The 21,711-nt window shown below is 39.5% G+C and overlaps 1 protein-coding gene across 6 annotated transcripts in view; it reads left to right on the forward strand.

The window, feature by feature from the left end:
• The window catches only part of LOC137240738 (uncharacterized), a 122,659-nt gene extending 107,534 nt beyond the window's left edge, over positions 1-15,125 (forward strand). For all 6 annotated transcript variants that reach the window (XM_067767373.1, XM_067767374.1, XM_067767372.1 and 3 more), the window contains exons 3-5: positions 12,143-12,651; positions 14,492-14,598; positions 14,667-15,125. In XM_067767373.1, the coding sequence (XP_067623474.1) occupies positions 12,143-12,651; positions 14,492-14,598; positions 14,667-14,801 (751 nt within the window). In that variant the 3' untranslated portion in view covers positions 14,802-15,125. The remainder of the gene's footprint in view (positions 1-12,142; positions 12,652-14,491; positions 14,599-14,666) is intronic.
• The last annotated feature ends 6,586 nt before the right edge of the window (positions 15,126-21,711 follow it).

Here is a 21,711-nt window from a genome sequence, read left to right on the forward strand (position 1 = left end):
AACGTAAATACTGCTTGGCATGGCCTTAGCATCGCCTTAGTGATGGGATAATTTAGTGATGCTAATATCCGTGACACTATATATACAACCGATCTCTATGATTTTTTCGGACAACAATATATGCTATATACGTAAGTATTCTGTGAAATTTGAAGCTTCTAGCTGTTAAAATGGGGCTAAACTTTGCGAAAATAGATATATATATACTATATATATATACTATATATACCACCATATATATACTATATATACCACCGATCTTTATGATTTTTTCAGACAACAATATATGCTATATACGTAAGCATTCGTTGAAATTTGAAGCCTCTAGCTCTTAAAATAGGGCAGTAATTACGAAAAGTTCCTTAACTGAACAATCGGTTGTGGGGGATAATTACTATATATACGACCGATCTCATAAATTTTTTCAGGCAACAATACGTGCAATATACGAAAGTATATGGTGAAGTTTGAAGCTTCAATCTGTTAAATTGGGTAAGATATTACAAAAATCCTCTTTTTCTGAAAAATCGGTTGTATGGAGGATATATGCTATAGTGGTCCGATCCGGTCGGTTCCGACAAATGTCTAATCGGACACCCAAATACACCTGCTCACCAAATTTTATCAAGATATCTCAAAAATTGAGGGACTAGTTTGCATACAAACAGACAGACGGACAGACGGACATGGCTAAATCAACTCAGCTCTTCAACCTGATTATTTCGGTATACTTAATGGTGGGTCTATCTATTTTCCTTTAAGGACTTACAATTTTCGGTTTCGTGACGAAATTAATATACCATTTCATTTTAATGAAAGGTATAAAAATGGCAAAAAAAAACCCTTATCTGAACGATCGGTTGTATGGGATATAACTATATATAGCTTCGATCAAAGTGATTTTTTCAGGATATCGTCTATGTTATATTAGAATATATATCACCGAGTTTCACGTTTATACTTTCTAAATGGCGGCAGGAATGACCAAAGTCGTCTTATCTGAACGACCGGTTGTATGGGAGATATATGTTATAGTGGTCCGATCCTACCGGATCCTACAAATGTATAATATAATACAAAAATACATCCTTGCGCAAAATTTCATTGAGATATCTCAAAATTTGAGGGACTAGTTTGCGTTCAAACAGACAGACGGATATGGCTATATCAACTCAGTTCGTCGCCCTGATCAATTCGGTATACTTAATGGTGAGTCTATCTTCTATATTTCTCAACGTTACAAACATCCGACAAAAGTTAATATACCATTTTATTTTCATGAAAGGTATAAAGATATGTCATTTATATACTCATTCTAAAAGTAAGTAAGTAGGTAATATGAAAGACCTGCTGTGCTTCATTGGGCTTTCTTGTTGCTTCAGTAAGGGAAACCACAATGTGCCTTTTTTACTTGGACCTAGTGTACCGCTGCATGCAATACCCACTTTTACCTACCTGCTGAGCCCTTAACAGGTTCTCGAACTCCAACTCAAACGAGAGTCAAGGTTGAGCACAATGTTTTCCTGGGAAAGCCATGAAACTGTTTGAACTAAAAGTTTTTTGCAAAAGAAAGTTGCTATCACTATGTCATTATTTCCTCTCTAAGGCGGATGTTTAATGTTACCCATTCTTCTGTAGAAACTGACAGGATGAGGAAGAAGGGGAGTCAAAGTCAAATTTACCGAGGAGAGTTCTCAAAATAATCTTTTTGGGGTAGAAAAGTTGGTCTTTTGGGTCCCACGACTACGTGGGGAATATTTAATTGAACGAATGCGTACTCAGTGAGGGTATTCACTATGGGCATACAACTCTACGGGGGGCTGTGTAGGCAATTTCATACATGCTTTCCGGACCTTACTTAACCCAAATAAATTTATTTTGTGTGTGATATTAAAAAAAAATTTTACTGATATTAGAGAAAACTTACAAAGTTTACAGACGGCGATGGTTATTACGACTTGTTTCTGAATTTCATTTCTTCATCAGCCAGCTTCTCGGGAGCTGAGTATTGTTCTCGAAATCTTCAACATTCATACTTAATACTAGTGTAAAGGCCGTTATCCACTCAGCCATATGAATGCCCCGCTGCACGCTTTGCAGTTGGTCTCAAAGAGTTGCTTTTTTGTTGCTATTCCTTTATACACTATTACGAACATGCTAATTCTATATGTTTTTAACCCTAGTTGTGTGGAATACTTATAGGCGCACTCTCAAGAGCTTAGTAACATTGAACTTTTAGTAGTGCTTCCGCTGTTCACTATAGTATCAATATTATTATCTGTATTTAAACAATTGTATAAAACAATATGAGCAATTCTCGCTAATTAAATACAGCTAAAAAAATTTATTTTAATAAATTTTCGCTCAATTTATTATACTCAGTTGAGCAGAGCTCACAGAGTATATTAACTTTGATTGGATAACGGTTGGTTGTACAGGTATAAAGGAATCGAGATAGATATAGACTTTTATATATTTCAAAATCATCAGTATCGAAAAAAAATTTGATTGAGCCATGTCCGCCCGTCCGTCCGTTAACACGATAACTTTAGTAAATTTTGAGGTATCTTGATGAAATTTGGTATGTACATTCCTGGGCACTCATCCCAGATCGCTATTTAAAATGAACGATATCGGACTATAACCACGCCCATTTTTTCGATATCAAAAATTTCGAAAAACCGAAAAAATGCGATAATTAATTGCCAAAGGCGGATAAAGCGATGAAACTTGGTAGATGGGTTGACGTTATGACGCAGAATAGAAAATTAGTAAGATTTTGGACAATGGGCGTGCACCGCCCACTTTAACAAGAAGGTAATCTAAAAGTTTTGCAAGCTGTAATTTGGCAATCGTTGAAGATATCATGATGAAATTTGGCAGGAACGTTACTACTATTACTATATATGTGCTAAATAAAAACTAGCAAAATTGGATGAAGAACACGCCCACTTTTTAAAAAAATTTTTTTTTAAATTCAAATTTTAACAAAAAATGTAATATCTTTACTGTATATAAGTAAATTAAGTCAAAGTTAAACTCCAGTAATGATATGATGCAACAAAATACAAAAATAAAAGAAAATTCCAAAATGGGCGTGGCTCCGCCCATTTTCATTTAGTTTGTCTAGAATACTTTTAATGCCATAAGTCGAACAAAAATTTACCAATCCTTCTTAAATTTGGTAGGGGCATAGATCCTATGACGGTAACTGTTTTCTGTGAAAACGGGCGAAATCGGTGGAAGCCACGCCCAGTTTTTATACACAGTCCACCGTCTGGCCTTCCTCTCGGCCGTTAACACAATAACTTGAACAAAAACCGATATATCTTTACTAAACTTAGTCCACGTACTTATCTGAACTCACTTTATCTTTGTATAAAAAATGGCCGAAATCCGACCATAACCACGCCCACTTTATCGATATCGAAAATTACGAAAAATGAAAAAAATGCCATAATTCTATACCAAATACGAAAGAAGGGATGAAACATGGTAATTGGATTGGTTTATTGATGAAAAATATAACTTTGGAAAAAACTTTGTAAAATGGGTGTGACACCTACCATATTATGTAGAAGAAAATGAAAAAGTTCTACAAGGCGAAATCAACAGCGTTTGGAATCTTGACAGGAATACTGTTAGTGGTATTGCATATATAAATAAATTAGCAGTACCCGACAGATGATTTTCTGGATCACCTGGTCCACATTTTGGTCGATATCGCGAAAACGCCTTCACATATACATCTAAGGGCCACTCGCTTTTAAAACCCTCATTAATACCTTTAATTTGATATCCATATCGTACAAACACATTCCAGAGTCACCCCTGGCCCACCCTAATGGCGATATCTCGAAAGGGCGTCCACCTATAGACCTAATGCCCACTCCCTCTTAAAATGCTCAGTAACACCTTTCGTTATTTACCCATATCGTACAAACATTCTAGAGTCACCTCTGGCCCACCCTAATGGCGATATCTCAAAAAGGCGTCCAGCTATAGACCTAATGCCCACTCCCTCCTAAAATGCTCAGTAACACCTTTCGTTTGATACCCATATCGTACAAACATTCTAGAGTCACCCCTGGCCCACCCTAATGGCGATATCTCGAAAAGGCGTCCACCTATAGACCTAATGCCCACTCCCTCCTAAAATGCTCAGTAACACCTTTCGTTTGATACCCATATCGTACAAACATTCTGGAGTCACCCCTGGCCCACCCTAATGGAGATATCTCGAAAAGGTGTCCACCATAGACCTAATGCCTACTCCCTCTTAAGATGCTCAGTAACGCCTTTCGTTTGATACCCATATCGTACAAACATTCTAGAGTCACCCCTCGAAAAGGCGTCCACCTATAGACCTAATGCCCACTCCCTCTTAAAATGCTCAGTAGCACCTTTCGTTTGATACCCATATCGTACAAACATTCTAGAGTCACCCCTGGTCCACCCTAATGGCAATATCTCGAAAAGGCGTCCACCCATAGACCTAATGCCCACTCCCTCTTAAAATGCTCAGTAACACCTTTCGTTTGATACCCATATCGTACAAACATTCTAGAGTCACCCCTGGTCCACCTTTATGGCGATATCTCGAAAAGGCTTCCACCTATAGAACTAAGGATTACTCCCTTTTAAAATACTCATTACCACCTTTCATTTTATACCCATATCGTAAAAACACATTCTAGAGTCACCCCTGGCCCACCCTAATGGCGATATTTCGAAAAGGCGTCTACCTATAGACCTAATGCCCACTCCCTTTTAAAATGCTCAGTAATACCTTTCGTTTGATACCCATATCGTACAAACATTCTAGAGTCACCCCTGGCCCACCCTAATGGCGACATCTCGAAAAGGCGTCCACCTATAGACCTAATGCCCACTCCCTCTTAAAATGCTCAGTAACACCTTTCATTTGATTCCCATATCGTACAAACACATTCTGGAGTCACCCCTGGTCCACCTTTATGGCGATTTCTCGAAAAGGCGTTCCCCTATAGAACTAAAGCCAATTTCCTTTTAAAATACTCATTACCACCTTTCATTTGATACCCATATCGTACAAACACATTCTAGAGTCACCCCTGGCCCACCTTAATGGCGATATCTCGAAAAGGCGTCCAGCGATAGACCTAAGGCCCGCTCCCTCTTAAAATGCTCAGTAACACCTTTCATTTGATTCCCATATCGTACAAACACATTCTGGAGTCACCCCTGGTCCACCTTTATGGCGATATCTCGAAACGGCGTCCACCTATGGAACTAAGGATCACTCCCTTTGAAAATACTCATTAACACCTTTCATTTGATACCCATATCGTACAAACATATTCTAGAGTCACCCCTGGTCCACCTTTATGGCGATTTCTCGAAAAGGCGTTCACCTATAGAACTAAAGCCCATTTTCTTTTAAAATACTCATTACCACCTTTCATTTGATACCCATATCGTACAAACACATTCTAGAGTCACCCCTGGCCCACCTTAATGGCGATATCTCGAAAAGGCGTCCAGCGATAGACCTAAGGCCCGCTCCCTCTTAAAATGCTCAGTAACACCTTTCATTTGATTCCCATATCGTGCAAAAAAATTCTAAAGTCAGCCCTGGTCCACCTTTATGGCGATATCCCTAAATGGCGTCCATCCATATAACTATGGCCTACTCTCTCTTAAAATACTCTTTAATACCTTCCCTTTGATACACATGTCATACAACCACATTCCAGGGTTAGGTTCATTTTCCTACATGGTGATTTTCCTTATTTTGTCTCCATAGCTCTCAACTGAGTATGTAATGTTCGGTTACACCCGAACTTAGCCTTCCTTACTTGTTTTTATACTCAGTTGAGCAGAGCTCACAGAGTATATTAACTTTGATTGGATAACGGTTGGTTGTACAGGTATAAAGGAATCGAGATAGATATAGACTTCCATATATCAAAATCATCAGTATAGAAAAAAAATTTGATTGAGCCATGTCCGTCCGTCCTTTAACACGATAACTTGAGTAAATTTTGAGGTATTTTGACCAAATTTGGTGTGTAGGTTCCTGGGCACTCATCTCAGATCGCTATTTAAAGTGAACGATATCGGACTATAAACACGCCCACTTTTTCGATATCGAATTTTCGAAAAATCGAAAAAGTGCGATAATTCATTACCAAAGACGGATAAAGCGATGAAACTTGGTAGGTGGGTTGAAATTATGACGCAGAATTGAAAATAAGTAAAATTTTGGACAATGGGCGTGGCACCGCCCACTTTTAAAAGAAGGTAATTTAGAAGTTTTACAAGCTGTAATTTGGCAGTCGTTGTTTGTAATTTGGTCATGATGAAATTTGGCAGGAACGTTACTTGTATTACTGTATGTATGCTTAATACAAATTAGCAAAATCGGAGAACGACCACGCCCACTTAAAAAAATATTTTTTTTTAAAGTGAAATTTTTACAAAAAATTTTATATCTTTACAGTATATAAGTAAATTATGTCAACATTCAACTCCAGTAATGATATGGTCCAACAAAATACAAAAAGAAAAGAAAATTTCAAAATGGGCGTGGCTCCGCCCTTTTTCATTTGATTTGTCTAGGATACATTTAATGCCATAAGTCGAACAAATATTTACTAATCCTTGTGAAATTTGGTATAGGCTTAGATTCTAGGACGATAACTGTTTTCCGTGAAAAAGGGCGAAATCGGTGGAAGCCACGCCCAGTTTTTATACACAGTAGTTCGTCTGTCCTTCCGCTCGGCCGTTAACACGATAACTTGAGCAAAAATCGATATATCTTTACTAAACTCAGTTCACATAATTATCTGAACACACTTTGTATTCGTATAAAAAATTACCGAAATCCGACTATGACCACGCCCACTTTTTCGATTTCGAAAATTACGAAAAATTAAAAAATGCTATAATTCTATACCAAATAAGAAAAAAGGGATGAAACATGGTAATTGCATTGGTTTATTGACGCAAAATATAACTTTAGAAAAAAACTTTGTAAAATGGGTGTGACACCTACCATATTAAGTAGAAGAAAATGAAAAAGTTGTGCAGGGCGAAATCGAATGCCCTTGGAGTCATGGCAGGAATACTGTTCGTGGTATTACATATATAAATAAATTAGCGGTACCCGACAGATGATGTTCTGGGTCACCCTGGTCCACATTTTGGTCGAAATCTCGAAAACGCCTTCACATATACAACTACCACAACTCCCTTTTAAAATTCTTATTAATACCTTTAATTTGACACCCATATTGTACAAACGCATTCTAGAGTCACCCCTGGTCCACCTTTATGGCGATATTTCGAAAAGGCGACCACCTATAGAACTAAGGCCCACTCCCTTTTAAAATACTCATTAACACCTTTCGTTTGATACCCATATTGTACAAACGCATTCTAGAGTCACCCCTGGCGCTTCCCAAGGCAGTCGGTTCTATGTACCGGAGCGACTCGGGATTTTTCCCGACCAAGGACTGTCATTTCAGTGTGACCCCATTTAATTTGTTTCGTCCCTCCCACAAATTGTCATCCTCCCAGCAGCTCCTTGCAGCAGGACTGCTACATATTCTCTTACCCCGGGAAGGTATCGAACCCAATCCTGGTCCGTCTTCTGACCCCGGTCCTGAGAAATGGTTTTGCTGCATTTGCCAGAAAAGAATCTTTTTAGGACGGTCATACTCTGTCCAGTGTGTCTCGTGCAAGGGATGGTTGCATCGGACAGGTTGTTCTGGGCTTGATCCCAAAACCCGACGTCCACGTAACTTTTATAAATCTTTTGTGGCTCCTTGCTGCTCACGCCCAAGGGCGTCCCGTAGTATACGCCTAAGCGTATCCCCACTACCTTCCAGCAGCCTCGCTGCTCAGCAAGCCACAACAAGTACCCGCTGCTGCTCGCGCCCCACGGCGCCAACAACTCAAACAGCTAATACCACTCATAACTACTACCTTCGTAGTAGAGCTGGTAGCAATGCTGAGCATCAGCCCCTGCCCCCGTCTTCTTCTCCCCCCCTCTTTTCTGGCAGCAATCGTGCAGGTAAGGGAAACAGACTCTTAGTCCCTGCCTCCGTTTGCACCGTCTGCCAGCACAGAATATATAGGTTTGCGACATCCGCTCAATGCAGCTCCTGCCTTGGGTGGTGCCACTTTCCTAGATGTTCTGGTCTCCGCGACGGCAACCCCTCGACGGGTTTCATCGCGCCATGTTGCCAGGTCGCAAACCCAAATCATCCGGGTACACCAATGCTTGCCCAAGGGCGCCCAGTCCCAATACCACAACAGCAATTGCGTCCTGGCCTTCCACAACCTAGGCGTAGTCACCCGTCACTTACCCCTAGAGTTGCGGCGTCACCCCTCATGCACTTCAGAATTCTGCAGTTAAACTGTAATGGACTAACTGGGAAGATTACGGAGATAGTCGATTTCATGAAGCGGCACAACATCCGCATTGCTGCGATTCAAGAGACTAAACTCACAGCGAGATCTGTATTGCAGACCTGCTCTGGGTGTAATGTCCACAGGAAGGACCGCGAGAGCGGAAATGGAGGTGGCCTCGCGTTTATTATACACCACTCTGTGCAATATCATATATTTGATCCTCGCATCGAACGCAGGGACAATGTCTTAGAACGTCAAGGCCTATCTGTCCGGTCAGGCGATGCAAATCTAGAAATCATCAACATCTACATCCCTCCTGTCACCTGTTGCCCCAGTGGATACCACCCTAATATCGAGGCCTTACTCACTAGCAACAATCGCATTATCTTAGGCGATTTCAATGCCCATCACGACCTATGGCATTCAAACTTGCGGGCGGACAGTAGGGGTGAGATGTTGGCGGATCAAATAGACGAAACGACGTTCTGCACAATAAACGGAGACGCCCCCACACGTATGGTAGGAAGCTGTCATAGCTCGCCAGATATCTCAATCGTGAGCGCAGAACTCGTAAACTGCGTCAACTGGCAGCCGATGGTAACATTGGCATCCGACCACCTGCCCATACTTATTTCGTTCGAGCGTACCACCGACTTCATCGTCACCGAAAAACGCACTTTCATAAACTTCAAAAAAGGAAAGTGGGAAGGATATAAATCTGCAACAGACAGCAGCTTTGCTGCCCTCCCTATCCCGACTGATGCCCGCCAAGGGGAGCGTGCCTTCCGTAAGGTCATTGAATCCGCCTCGGCACATTTCATTCCCGCCGGGAGAATTCCCGAAATCCGGCCCCACTTCCCGGCGGAGGCCGCTAGCTTAGCGAGGGAACGCGACCTTATAAGACAGCTTGATCCAGGCGACCCCCAAATAAGGGATATAAACCAACGCATCAGATTGCTTGTGGACGAACACAAGCGGGCGAAATGGGAAGAGCACCTAAGAGGTTGTAACCTCTCTACCGGTGTAGGTAAACTTTGGTCCACCGTAAAGTCCCTATCGAATCCGACTAAGCACAAAGACAAAGTTTCCATCGCCTTTGGCGATAAGGTGCTGTCGGATGCGAAAAAATGCGCGCGCGCTTTCTGCCGACAATATATAATGCATCCTACGGTCGACAAAGATAGACGGAGAGCCAATAGACACGCACATAAACACAAATTCAGCGCGTCACCAATCACCATCACCGCTAGAGAGGTTGAGGACGCCATTGGTCGTGCTAAACCATCCAAAGCAGTGGGCCCAGACGGCATAGCCATGCCGATGCTTAAAAACCTAGGGAAAGAGGGTTTCAAATATTTAGCGCATGTCTTCAACCTGTCTCTTTCCACCTTTGTCATACCCGAGAAATGGAAAATGGCCACGGTGGTCCCGCTACTAAAGCCTGGGAAACCAGCTAACGTAGGTGAGTCATATCGTCCGGTATCTCTCCTATCGCCAGTGGCAAAGACGCTTCAAGCCATTTTGCTCCCTTATTTCCAAGCACATTTGCAGCTAGCCCCTCATCAGCATGGCTTCAGAAAACTCCATAGCACTACCTCCGCGCTAAATGTCATTAGCACGCAGATAAATTGCGGTTTGAATCAATACCCCCACCATAGAACAGTACTCGTAGCGCTAGACCTATCAAAAGCTTTTGATACGGTCAACCATGGCTCGTTACTGCAAGACCTGGAAGGGTCTACCCTTCCCCCATGTCTTAAAAGGTGGACCGCAAATTATCTGGGTGGCCGGCAGGCATCGGTGCAATTCAGAAACGAAACATCAAAACAAAGGAGAATTAAATAAGGGGTGCCACAGGGTGGTGTCCTATCCCCACTTTTGTTTAATTTCTACATATCTAAGCTACCTTCACCACCGGAGGGAGTCACAATCGTTTCCTACGCCGATGACTGCACAATAATGGCCACAGGCCCAGGCCCAGAGATCGATGAGCTATGCAATAAAATAAACGGCTATCTCCCTGATCTCTCCAGTTTTTTCGCCTCGCGAAACCTGGCATTGTCACCGACTAAATCTTCCGCGACCTTATTTACAACATGGACGCCCCAAATGTCGACCATATTGAACATCCACGTCGATGGCACTACGCTACCGACTGTCCTACACCCCAAAATCTTGGGTGTGACGTATGATCAGGATCTACATTTTGGTGCGCACGCAACCGCAATTGTTCCAAGAATTCAGAGCCGTAAAAAAATCCTCAAATCCCTTGCTGGCAGTACCTGGGGAAAAGATAAAGAAACGCTCTTGACCACATACAAAGCAATTAGCCAGCCGATTACGTGCTACGCGTCACCCATATGGTCGCCAAGCCTAAAAACCACCCACTGGAAGAAACTACAGGCCTGCCAAAATACTGCTCTCAGAATCGCCACGGGCTGTCTTCTTATGTCCCCAGAACACCATCTGCATAATGAGGCGAGAATACTCCCCATCAGGGAGAGAAATGAGATGCTGACCAAACAGTTTCTGTTGAATACCCAGAAACCTGGGCATCCCAACAGACATCTGATTGACGAACCAGCACCGCCTAGGGGCCTAAGGAGTCATCTCCGTAAGCATTTTGAGGAAATACTGCGCCTGAGAACCCAGCCGTATGAAGCGGAAAAACACAAGCAGGTCCTTGGTGAACTCCATAGACAGGCGTCGGACTTTTATGTCGGGAATTGCCCGGTGAATCCAGTACTTGAAGAAAAATATCCAGAACTCGCGGAAGAGGAACGCATACTCCCCAGGGAAACGCGTGTCACTCTTGCTCAACTTCGTTCTGGATACTGTAACAGGTTAAACTCTTACCTATCCAGAATCAACACCGACATACAAAATGTATGCCCCGCTTGCAATGTGTCCCCACATGACACCAACCATCTCTTTAATTGTAATGTGGAACCAACGCCTCTAACACCCCTTTCCTTATGGTTCACCCCTGTTGAAACGGCAAGTTTCCTTGGACTCCCGTTAGAGGATATTGATGACAATTTGTGATCGGTCGCGGCTATTAGGTGGGGCGAGCATTGCTATAACAACAACAACAACAACAGAGTCACCCCTGGTCCACCTTTATGGCGATATCTCTGAAAAGGCGACCACCTATACAACTACCACCACTCCCTTTTAAAACCCTCATTAATACCTTTAATTTGATACCCATATCGTACAAACAAATCCTAGAGTCACCCCTGGTCCACCTTTGTGGCGATATCTCGAAACGGCGTCCAGCTATGGAACTAAGGATCACTCCCTTTAAAACACTCAGTAACACCTTTCTTTTGATACCCATATTGTACCAACAAAATCTAGGGTCACCCCCGGTCCACCTTTATGGCGATATCTCGAAACGGCGTCCACCTATGGAACTAAGGATTACTCCCTTTTAAAATACTCATTAACACCTTTCATTTGATACCCATATAGTGCAAAAAAATTCTAGAGTCAACCCTGATCCACCTTTATGGCGATATCCCTAAATGGCGTCCACCTATAGAACTGTGGCCCACTCCCTCATAAAATACTCTTTAGTGCCTTTCATTTGATAGACATGTCATACAAACACATTCCAGGGTTTCCCTCGGTTAATTTTCCTACAATGGTTATTTTCCCTTATGTTGTCACCATAGCTCTCAACTGAGTATGTAATGTTCGGTTACACCCTAACTTAACCTTCCTTACTTGTTTATTCTTACAGTTACCTTAAAGCAAACACTACACTCGCCCTTTTGCTGGACTACGATGGCACACTGGCCGCAATTGCTGACGATCCAAATAAAACATTCATGACAGTTTATGTAAAGAAAACGTTAAATAAATTAGCCGTACATCCTAAAGTTTTTTTGGCTATCATCTCAGGCCGTGGCTTGCGTGATGTACAAGCTTGTGTTGGCATCAAAGGTATCACATATGCGGGTAATCATGGCTTAGAAATAGAATCTGGTGATGGAACACGTCACGATTACGCGCTACCTGCTGAAATACAAAAACATTACACACTCTTGGTGAAGGAACTGCGGGAAAAAGTGGAAAATAACGGCGCTTGGGTGGAAGATAAGATAGTATCTGCAACCTTTCATTATCGTACTTCCGATTTGAAAGAGCAACAGAGACAAACTGCTATTCAGATCATCGAATCACATGGCTTTAAGGCGAATCCAGCGCATGAAGCGGTTGAAGCAAAACCACCTGTAAATTGGAATAAAGGTGAGTGACAAAAACCTACATCTCAAAAATTTATTTTATGCACCCACAAGTCTTCACTTCACAGTTTCTAAAGAATTTTATGTGATGAATTATCTTAAACTGGGCTATGACCCGAAGTCTTGGAACATGCTCAAAGTCACCTTCAATCCTAAGGCTGGTAACAGGTCTCACGTATCTCAAAAAGACTTCTGACTAATCAGCTCTCTTCGGTTCCCTTAAACTATTGTAGCGCCTATCTGAACATCAAAATAACCCTAACTAGTTTAAGAGTCGAGGAGTCTCTGGTTGAATTCATTACCAAACTTCTGTGGAACAGAATTTTCACAGTGGAGTATGGCGGGACTACAAAAAAGAGAAAAGTGTAGAGACCATGTTGCACAGATATGTTCAATACTCTTTAACCTGGGTAGTTGTTGTTATAAATGAGCCCTTGGTGTGCCTCCAAACCATTAAATGCGGAGTAGTTTCCTACCCAGATTTCTTGGAAATCGTAGTTAGTGGTAAATTTATGGACACTCTGCTTTTAGTCCTTCCTTGATTGGAGAAGTACCGCTGGAACTTGCTGATAAGGATAATTCCTAGTAGCTATAGTGGACAGGATTTGGAAACTCAATATTGAGGATAGTGGTGGATAGAGGAAATCATGCGGAAGTGCTAGGCTTGTCTGCATTGTTTCTACAAAATGTAAGTCAACCCGATACTTCTCTTTATGCTGCTCGTAATTGGAAACCGCTGGCATTACAAAAATGTTTGAGTTCGTGCAGCGGATGCACCTTGGCTTAGAATTTAATGTTGAAAAGACATTAGATGGAAAATGCGCCTGCAGCCCGGCAGCTGATCAGGCTTCCAAATATGGGCTATGTGCTCTCTGACTTTAACCTTTGTAATCCTGCAACTGCCCCTGCATTGCCTCGACAGACTAAGTGGGGGACTCAAAGGTGCAATAGGATACGATTGGTGACGATGTTTTTTTGTCAGGATCTCGTTCAATTAGTTTTTGATAAGCGGAAGCCGTTGGGATTATGCATGCAGTGGACGGGAGAGAATTTTAAAACTACTCGGGCAGTGAAATGAAAATTAAGCTTATAAACGCTATCACGCAAATCACCGAGGGCAAATGTTGTGCCCAAGGGGGAGGGAGGAAATTCGGAGCTCCCCTGGTCACCTGTAGTGACGTCTTGCAATTATACCTCGTAGCAGCTAAGCAAGCGCTGGGCAGAAATTCTTCGTTGTAGAATAGCGAATTCTTCTCTGGTCGGAAATGGATGACAGGCTAATTTATGTTAGGTGATAGAGGTTCTGACGACTCACTGTCTAATGTGAATTCCTGTGGAACGCTCCAGAATACTGGAAAACTCTGCGTGCTGCGTTTTGTGCTTGTCTGTCCAGCTTTTGCCACAACTAGCCGAAAGTCCTCCGGCAACGATTTAACCGGATTTCTGAAGATCAACCGTTACTACGCAGCGATTCTCTAAGTAATTGCAATGAATATTTTATGGTTGCACAACGAAACTTCATTTAATCTAAGTGAGTTCTCCTACCGAAATGAACTACATACCGCTCAATTGAACCTCATGCTCATTGAAACGTTAATATATTTAGAACGTATGAATTTCCTGATTCGTATTAAGTTTAATTTTTCAAAACGTTTACGATGCGTGCTCTCGAAAATTTTTAATGCGATTAAAAAACGGCGCCCAACATGGGGCCTATTAATGTGACATAGACAAAAAGAATAGGCCAGTTGCTAGGAGAGACTTGATTTTCAACAAAAATTTTATTATAACGAAAGCTCTTTAAAACAAAAAAACTCTGAAAATAACTGTCTTAACCCCATTAGGTGAAGCTGCCATGCTTATACTGAAGAACAAATTCGGTGAAAATTGGGCTAATGAGATTAAAGCTATATTTGCTGGCGATGATAATACCGACGAGGATGCTATGCGAGTAAGTTTTTAAACTGAAAAATTTAAGCAATATTTTTTTAAAAACTTTCTGTTAATTTTTCTACACAGCTACTTCAAGGTTATGGCAAATCATTCCGCATATCTACCGATCCAGAAATACAAACTTATGCTGATTTTCGTTTGCCGCGTCAGGATGTTGTAGAGGATCTACTAAAATGGATAAGCAATACATACTCAAATTAGAACTAATATTTATAACTAGAAAAAGTAGCGAAAATCTATAAATAATGCATGAAAAAAAGATTGAATTTATTAACAAAACTTATGTGGTTAAGTTTAAGCTTATAGAGATTTCAAATATCAAATTGTTAGTAACAACGTTTTTTGTGGATCAAGTTTAATGCAAAACTCCGCTCTGGAAGTAGTTCGCACTATGTACAGTTGCAGGCAATGTTGTTATTTGGAAGTAATGTTAATGATGAAATGTAGAAAAAAATTTAAACCTATGAATGAAAAACATTTGAAAGTTGTACCTAAAATAAAATTGCAAACTTTTAATGAGCTTTATACATTGGTCACTTTTATGTTCAACTCTTTGTTGTACTCGTAGTTGCTTACAAAATGTTGTTTAGTAATACTAGGTTCAAACACACACCAAATTGGCAATTTATACTATTTGGGCAATTTATTACGCAATTTGTCATATAATAAATTGTAATAATAAATTGCCAATTTAAAAAAAATTGCGTAATAAATTGTTTCAAACTGCAAATGCAACATTGTAAAGTGTGTTTATTGAGTATATTTTAACGTCAGTTACGCATGGCTGAACTATGTGGTTGGCTCATCTCATCAGCTGATTTTATGTCTTTCATTTCACTGGAGCAGGGATTGTCAAAAGAAGATGGCAAACTCAAAATGAAACCAAAACATTGAACACATTTTCTTACAACACACAAAAATGTTAAAGTTTTATGTTTTCATTCCATTTCATTCGCCTAATAATGTGCGTGTTCATTTTGACAGTCTGAACAAAGGTATGTTCTTGCTGTAGAGATGAGCCAACCAGCTATCAAATTATTATTGTGTAAGCTAAATCGAGTTGTATGAACAGCACTCAATTCAAATCGAAATTTCCTCAATTTATTTTTCTGTTTGAACATAGTATAACTTACAAAATGTTCACCAATACCCCATTTGCCACAAAAGTTGCTTTAGATTCAGCGTTGTGAGATCTCAGTCTCATTTTTAAACGGTTTTATTTAGCTTGACTTGACAGACCGGCTGAACGGCTGGACGGGCGTTGTGAACAACTTTTGTAATTAAAATTTAAGTAACTTCCCGATAAGCTACAAGCTTGAAACTTGGAATATAGTTCAGAACCCGATGACAATGCAATAATAAGAAAAAAAAAACTCTGATAGGTGGCGCATGGATCGAAATATTTCAAAAAATCCTATTTGTGGTCCAATTTGGTTCATATTTGGAACACATAATACATACATGAATAGAAAGCGACCTATAAGAAATAATCGGCGCTAGGTGGCGCAAGGATGGAGATATTAAAAAATCATATTTGTGCTCCGATTTGGCTCATATTTGGAACACATAATACATACAAGAACAGAAAAAATCGCCGCTAGGTGGCGCAAGGATCGAGATATTCACAAAAATCGTATTTGTGGTACGATTTGGCTGATATTTGGAACAAAAATTACATACAGTCCGGTAGAGTTGACATCAAAATATTGTGACGAGACGTCATTGATAGACGCAAACGACATTATAGCTGTGAAGTTGCGTTTTATTTTGCTGTGCTTATTTTGCGAGTTTTAAATTATAATACCTAAATATTAATACTAGTTTGTGACAAAAATAAGTGCGAAAACCTAGTGTTCATTTTAATACAATTGGTTTGCTTTGAAAGGTTCAGATTTTGTGAATTTTAAAGTTTTTAATCAATTTTTTATTATTATTCATTTTGTGTTTGCCGAGTCATTGTGCATTTGTGTTTTTGTTGCAATTTTGATTGGCATCTTTTTACCTTGCAATTGTTTTTGTGCACGCTTTGTTTTTCTCGCTATTTACTATTTACTGCCTTCGCAGCTGTTTGCGTCGCTTTTTAAGTGTCAAGTGACAATGGCCCTAAAACTGTCAGCTACCGCTAAGCTCCCAAACTTTCAGAGTTGCTTTCATATATAACCTTTCTCATTCTCAGTGCTATTTCAACTGTTTTTTCTTTGTAATTTACAAACATATCTTTACCATTTCTATATTCTTATACTAGTCTATTTTATTTTCATTCTATAAAAAATGACTTGCATTTTCAAAAACTGTTAAGTAGAAAGCGAATCCGAACGTTTCGTCTCTTGCTGACAAACTCAAAATGCGTTTTCTGAAATTGCTAAAGAGTTTTCCATAATCACGGAAAAGTTCAATCAATACGATAGCTTGTTCAAGTATTTGAAGTGTTTGGATGAGTTACCGCATTGTTTTAATTAGAAATAAAGACAACCGCGATAATAAACAAAAACGCTCTGAAGATTCACCTAACGTTTGAATCTTAATCCTGCTCAGAACATTAATCTTCCGCAAGTGGAGCTCATAGACTTGGCTTCCCCTAATCCGCAAGCTGTGGTTCTATCCACTTCTAAGGCCGCGGAAAAAACCTTGGAGTCTCAAACTGTAACTGTTCAATCTGCGACTTCTTATTCAGAAGCACCGGCTAAGAAGCTGGTTGTAGTTCCGCTCAAAAAATCGATTTTTGTATCTCGCTTTGACAAAGACACTTCCGTTGAGGATATCAATTCTTATGTCACTTCGAAAATTAAGGCCGACGGCATGACTTTAAGACAATTTAAATTTAAATAAATAAACATTTCTTCATTTAGAATTGATGTCTACTCAAAAGATTTTGATAAACTTTTGGACAGCGCATTTTAGCCGCCAGGGGCTTTTATTCGCGAATTTGTGCATAAGACTATTGAGATTACTCAAAATGTAGCAAAAATTCCTCCTCAAAGTTCCGATACAAAAAACTTAATTTAACATCTTGCTTAAGCATTTACTATCAAAACGTTAGAGGCTTAAATACTAAATTAACTGACATATATTTGAAAACTATTCACTGGAACTATAATATTATTGATTTTACCGAAACATGGCTGAAACCCAAAGTTTTAAATTCGGAAATTTTTTGCGGTGAGAACCAGACCTATAGAAATGACCGCTTAAATAGGATCGGAGGTGGTGTCTTGCTAGCTGTGCATTCTTCAATTCCATCTGAAGATGTTAATTTACCCGAAGTTGATTCCATCGAGTTTAAATGCATTCGAATCTTACTAGGCCGGGGTCATATTTACTTAGCCGTTTGCTATATTCCACCGTCTTCTGATCTATCAGTTTATATGCACCATATTTCACTGTTGCAAACAGTCAATTCGATGATAAAGCCCACGGACTCAATGATTGTATTCGGCGACTTTAGCCTGCCACATATATCTTGGAATACCGTTGATCACAATATTGTCTAAAGAGCTAAAAGCTTTAAAAAAATAAGAAACAACGTTTATTCAAATTATATAAGGAAACCGGTTTACATTCTGATTATGCACAGTACGCTATTTTCCGTCATAATTATTTTGAACTTAATAAAAAGTGTTATAAAGCTTCCATATGTAAAATTAAAAGAAACATTATTTGCGACCCCAAGTCTTTTTATGATTTCGTAAATTCTAAACGCAGAGCTAACGGGTTTCCTTCTGCCATGAAGTTTAGAAATAACATTTCCAGCGACAATGAAGAGATTGCAAATTTCTTCCTCAATTCTTTCACTCTAATTACTCTGCTGTGGTTGATTCATCACCTACAAATTATCCATATGAGCTCCATTCTAGTAACTCAATATATGCTCCACATTTGTTGCCTGAAGATGTTCTATTACATCTAAATATCCTAATAGAATCCTTCAAATACGGTCCCGATTTGATCTCAACATGTTTTCTTAAAAAATGTGCGGGATACATTTACCAGCCCCTTACTGATCTGTTTGACCTCTCTTTAAAGAATGGAATTTTCCCGATGGCTTGGAATAGATAGTTCTCAGCATGGCTTTTGTAGAGCCAAATCAACCACAACCAATTTGCTTGAATTTACAACTCACGTCTTTAATGGGTTTAGAAGCAAACATCATACCGACGTTATATACACTGATTTCAGCAAAGCATTCGACAAAGTACGACACTCATTACTTGTTTATAAACTCGAATCTTTGCGGTAGAACTCAAAGAGTCATTTTTAAAAACATTTGTTCGAATGACATCGATGTTCCCTCCGGTGTGCCTCAGGGCAGCCATCTCGGTCCTATTCTGTTTTTGCTCTTTGTAAACGATATTTCCACAACTATAAAATATTCTAAAATTTTAATGTATGCCGACGACGTAAAACTTTTTAAGTCATACGCATCGGTTGAAGAACGTTCTGTACTCCAGGCGGATTTAAATTGTTTAGTTACTTGGTGTAATGCGAATTTTATGCCGCTCAACATAGAAAGCTGTAAATTCATGTGTTTTTCATGTGGGAACGTACAGCCAGCTTCTTACACAATTAATGACCAAGATCTGGAAAGCGTTGATGTTTTTTCGGCTTGGGAGTTAAAATGAATTGCAAACTTAGTTTCAACCCTCATATTAATGCCACAGTCAATAAAGCGAGAGGAGTTTTAGCATTTGGGAAAATATGGGCAAAAGAGTTTAGTGATCCTTACGTTACAAAAACCCTTCTTACATCATTGGTGAGACCGATATTAGAATATGGATCAATAATTTGGAATCCACGTTATCAAGTTCATGTGGATAGACTAGAATCAATTCAAAAACAGTTTTTATACTCAGTTGAGCAGAGCTCACAAAGTATATTAACTTTGATTGGATAACGGTTGGTTGTATAGGTATAAAGGAATCGAGATAGATATAGACTTCCATATATCAAAATCATCAGTATCGAAAAAAAATTTGATTGAGCCATGTCCGTCCGTCCGTTAACACGATAACTTGAGTAAATTTTGAGGTATCTTGATGAAATTTGGTATGTAGGTTCCTGGGCACACATCTCAGATCGCTATTTAAAATGAACAAAATCGGACTATAACCACGCCCACTTTTTCGATATCGAAAATTTCGAAAAGCAGAAAAAGTGCGATAATTCATTACCAAAGCCGGATAAAGCGATGAAACTTGGTAAGTGGGTTGAAATTATGACGCAGAATTGAAAATTAGTAAAATTTTGGACAAGGGGCGTGGCACCGCCTACTTTTAAAAGAAGGTAATTTAAAAATGTTGCAAGCTGTAATTTGGCAGTCGTTGAAGATATCATAATGAAATTTGGCAGGAACGTTACTACTATTACTATATGTATGCTTAATGAAAATTAGCAAAATCGGAGAACGACCACGCCCACTTTAAAAAAAAAAATTTTTAGTCAAATTTTAACAAAAAATTTTATATCTTTACAGTATATAAGTAACTTATGTCAACATTCAACTCCAGTAATGATATGGTGCAACAAAATACAAAAATAAAAGAAGATTTAAAAATGGGCGTGGCTCCGCCCTTTTTCATTTCATTTGTCTAGGATACTTTTAATGCCATAAGTCGAACAAAAATTTACCAATCCTTGTGAAATTTGGTAGGGGCTTAGATTCTAGGACGATAACGGTTTTCTGTAAAAAAGGGCGAAATCGGTTGAAGCCACGCCCAGTTTTTATAAACAGTCCACCGTCTGTCCTTCCCCTCAGCCGTTAACACGATAACTTAAGCAAAAATCGATATATCTTTACTAAACTCAGTTCCCGTACTTATCTGAACTCACTTTGTATTGGTATAAAAAATGGCCGAAATTCGACTGTGACCACGCCCACTTTTTCGATATCTAAAATTAAGAAAAATGAAAAAAAAATGCCATAATTCTATACGAAATACGAAAAAAGGGATGAAACATGGTAATTGGATTGGTTTATTGACGTAAAATAGAACTTTAGGAAAAACTTTGTAAAATGGTTGTGACACCTACCATATTAAGTAGAAGAAAATGAAAAATTTCTGCAGGGCGAAATCAAAAGCCCTTGGAATCTTGGCAGGAATACTATTCGTGGTATTATATATATAAATAAGTTAGCGGTACCCGACCGATGATGTTCTGGGTCACCGTGGTCCACATTTTGGTCGATATCTCGAAAACGCCTTCACATATACAACTACCACCATTCCCTTTTAAAACCCTTTATTCCTTTAATTTGATTTGTACGATAACACATTCTACAGTCACCCCTGGTCCACCTATAGAACTAAGGCCCACTCCCTTTTAAAATACTCATTTACACCTTTCATTTGATACTCATATAGTACAAACAAATTCTAGAGTCACCCCTGGTCCACCTTTATGACGATATCTTGAAAAGGCGTCCACCTATAGAACTAAGGCCCACTCCCTTTTAAAATACTCATTAGCACCTTTCATTTGATACTCATATCGTGAAAAAAAATTCTAGAGTCAGCCCTGGTCCACCTCTATGGCGATATCCTTAAATGGCGTCCACCTATAGAACTATGGCCCACTCCCTCTTTAAATACTCTTTAATACCTTCCATTTGATAAACATGTCATACAAACACATTCCAGGGTTACCTTAGGTTCATTTTCCTACATGGCGATTTTCCCTTATTTTGTCTCCATAGCTCTCAACTGAGTATGTAATGTTCGGTTACACCCGAACTTAGCCTTCCTTAGTTGGCACTTTTCGCCTTGAGAAATCTTCAATGGGACTCTCCGTATAATCTTCCTCCTTACACTAATCGGTTAAAACTAATAAATCTTCCTACCCTTGCAAGTCATAGAGAAATTCTAGGTGTACTATTTATGGCTAGACTTTTAAATGAATCGATTTCAAGCCCATTTCTTTTGAACGAAGTAAACGTGAATGTTCCATGCCATGTTTCAAGGAATTATAAACCTATAATTCTTTAACAATGCAGAAGCAATTACCAACTACACGAACCTTTTCTATGTTTGTGTGAAAATTATAACTCTCACTCGAGAATAAATGATGTTTCGGACTCTCTCTCTATCTTCTCTTAATAAATAAAAAATTATATTTA

Source organism: Eurosta solidaginis, chromosome 2, assembly GCF_040869045.1.
Source record: "Eurosta solidaginis isolate ZX-2024a chromosome 2, ASM4086904v1, whole genome shotgun sequence".
NCBI lineage: Eukaryota > Metazoa > Arthropoda > Insecta > Diptera > Tephritidae > Eurosta > Eurosta solidaginis.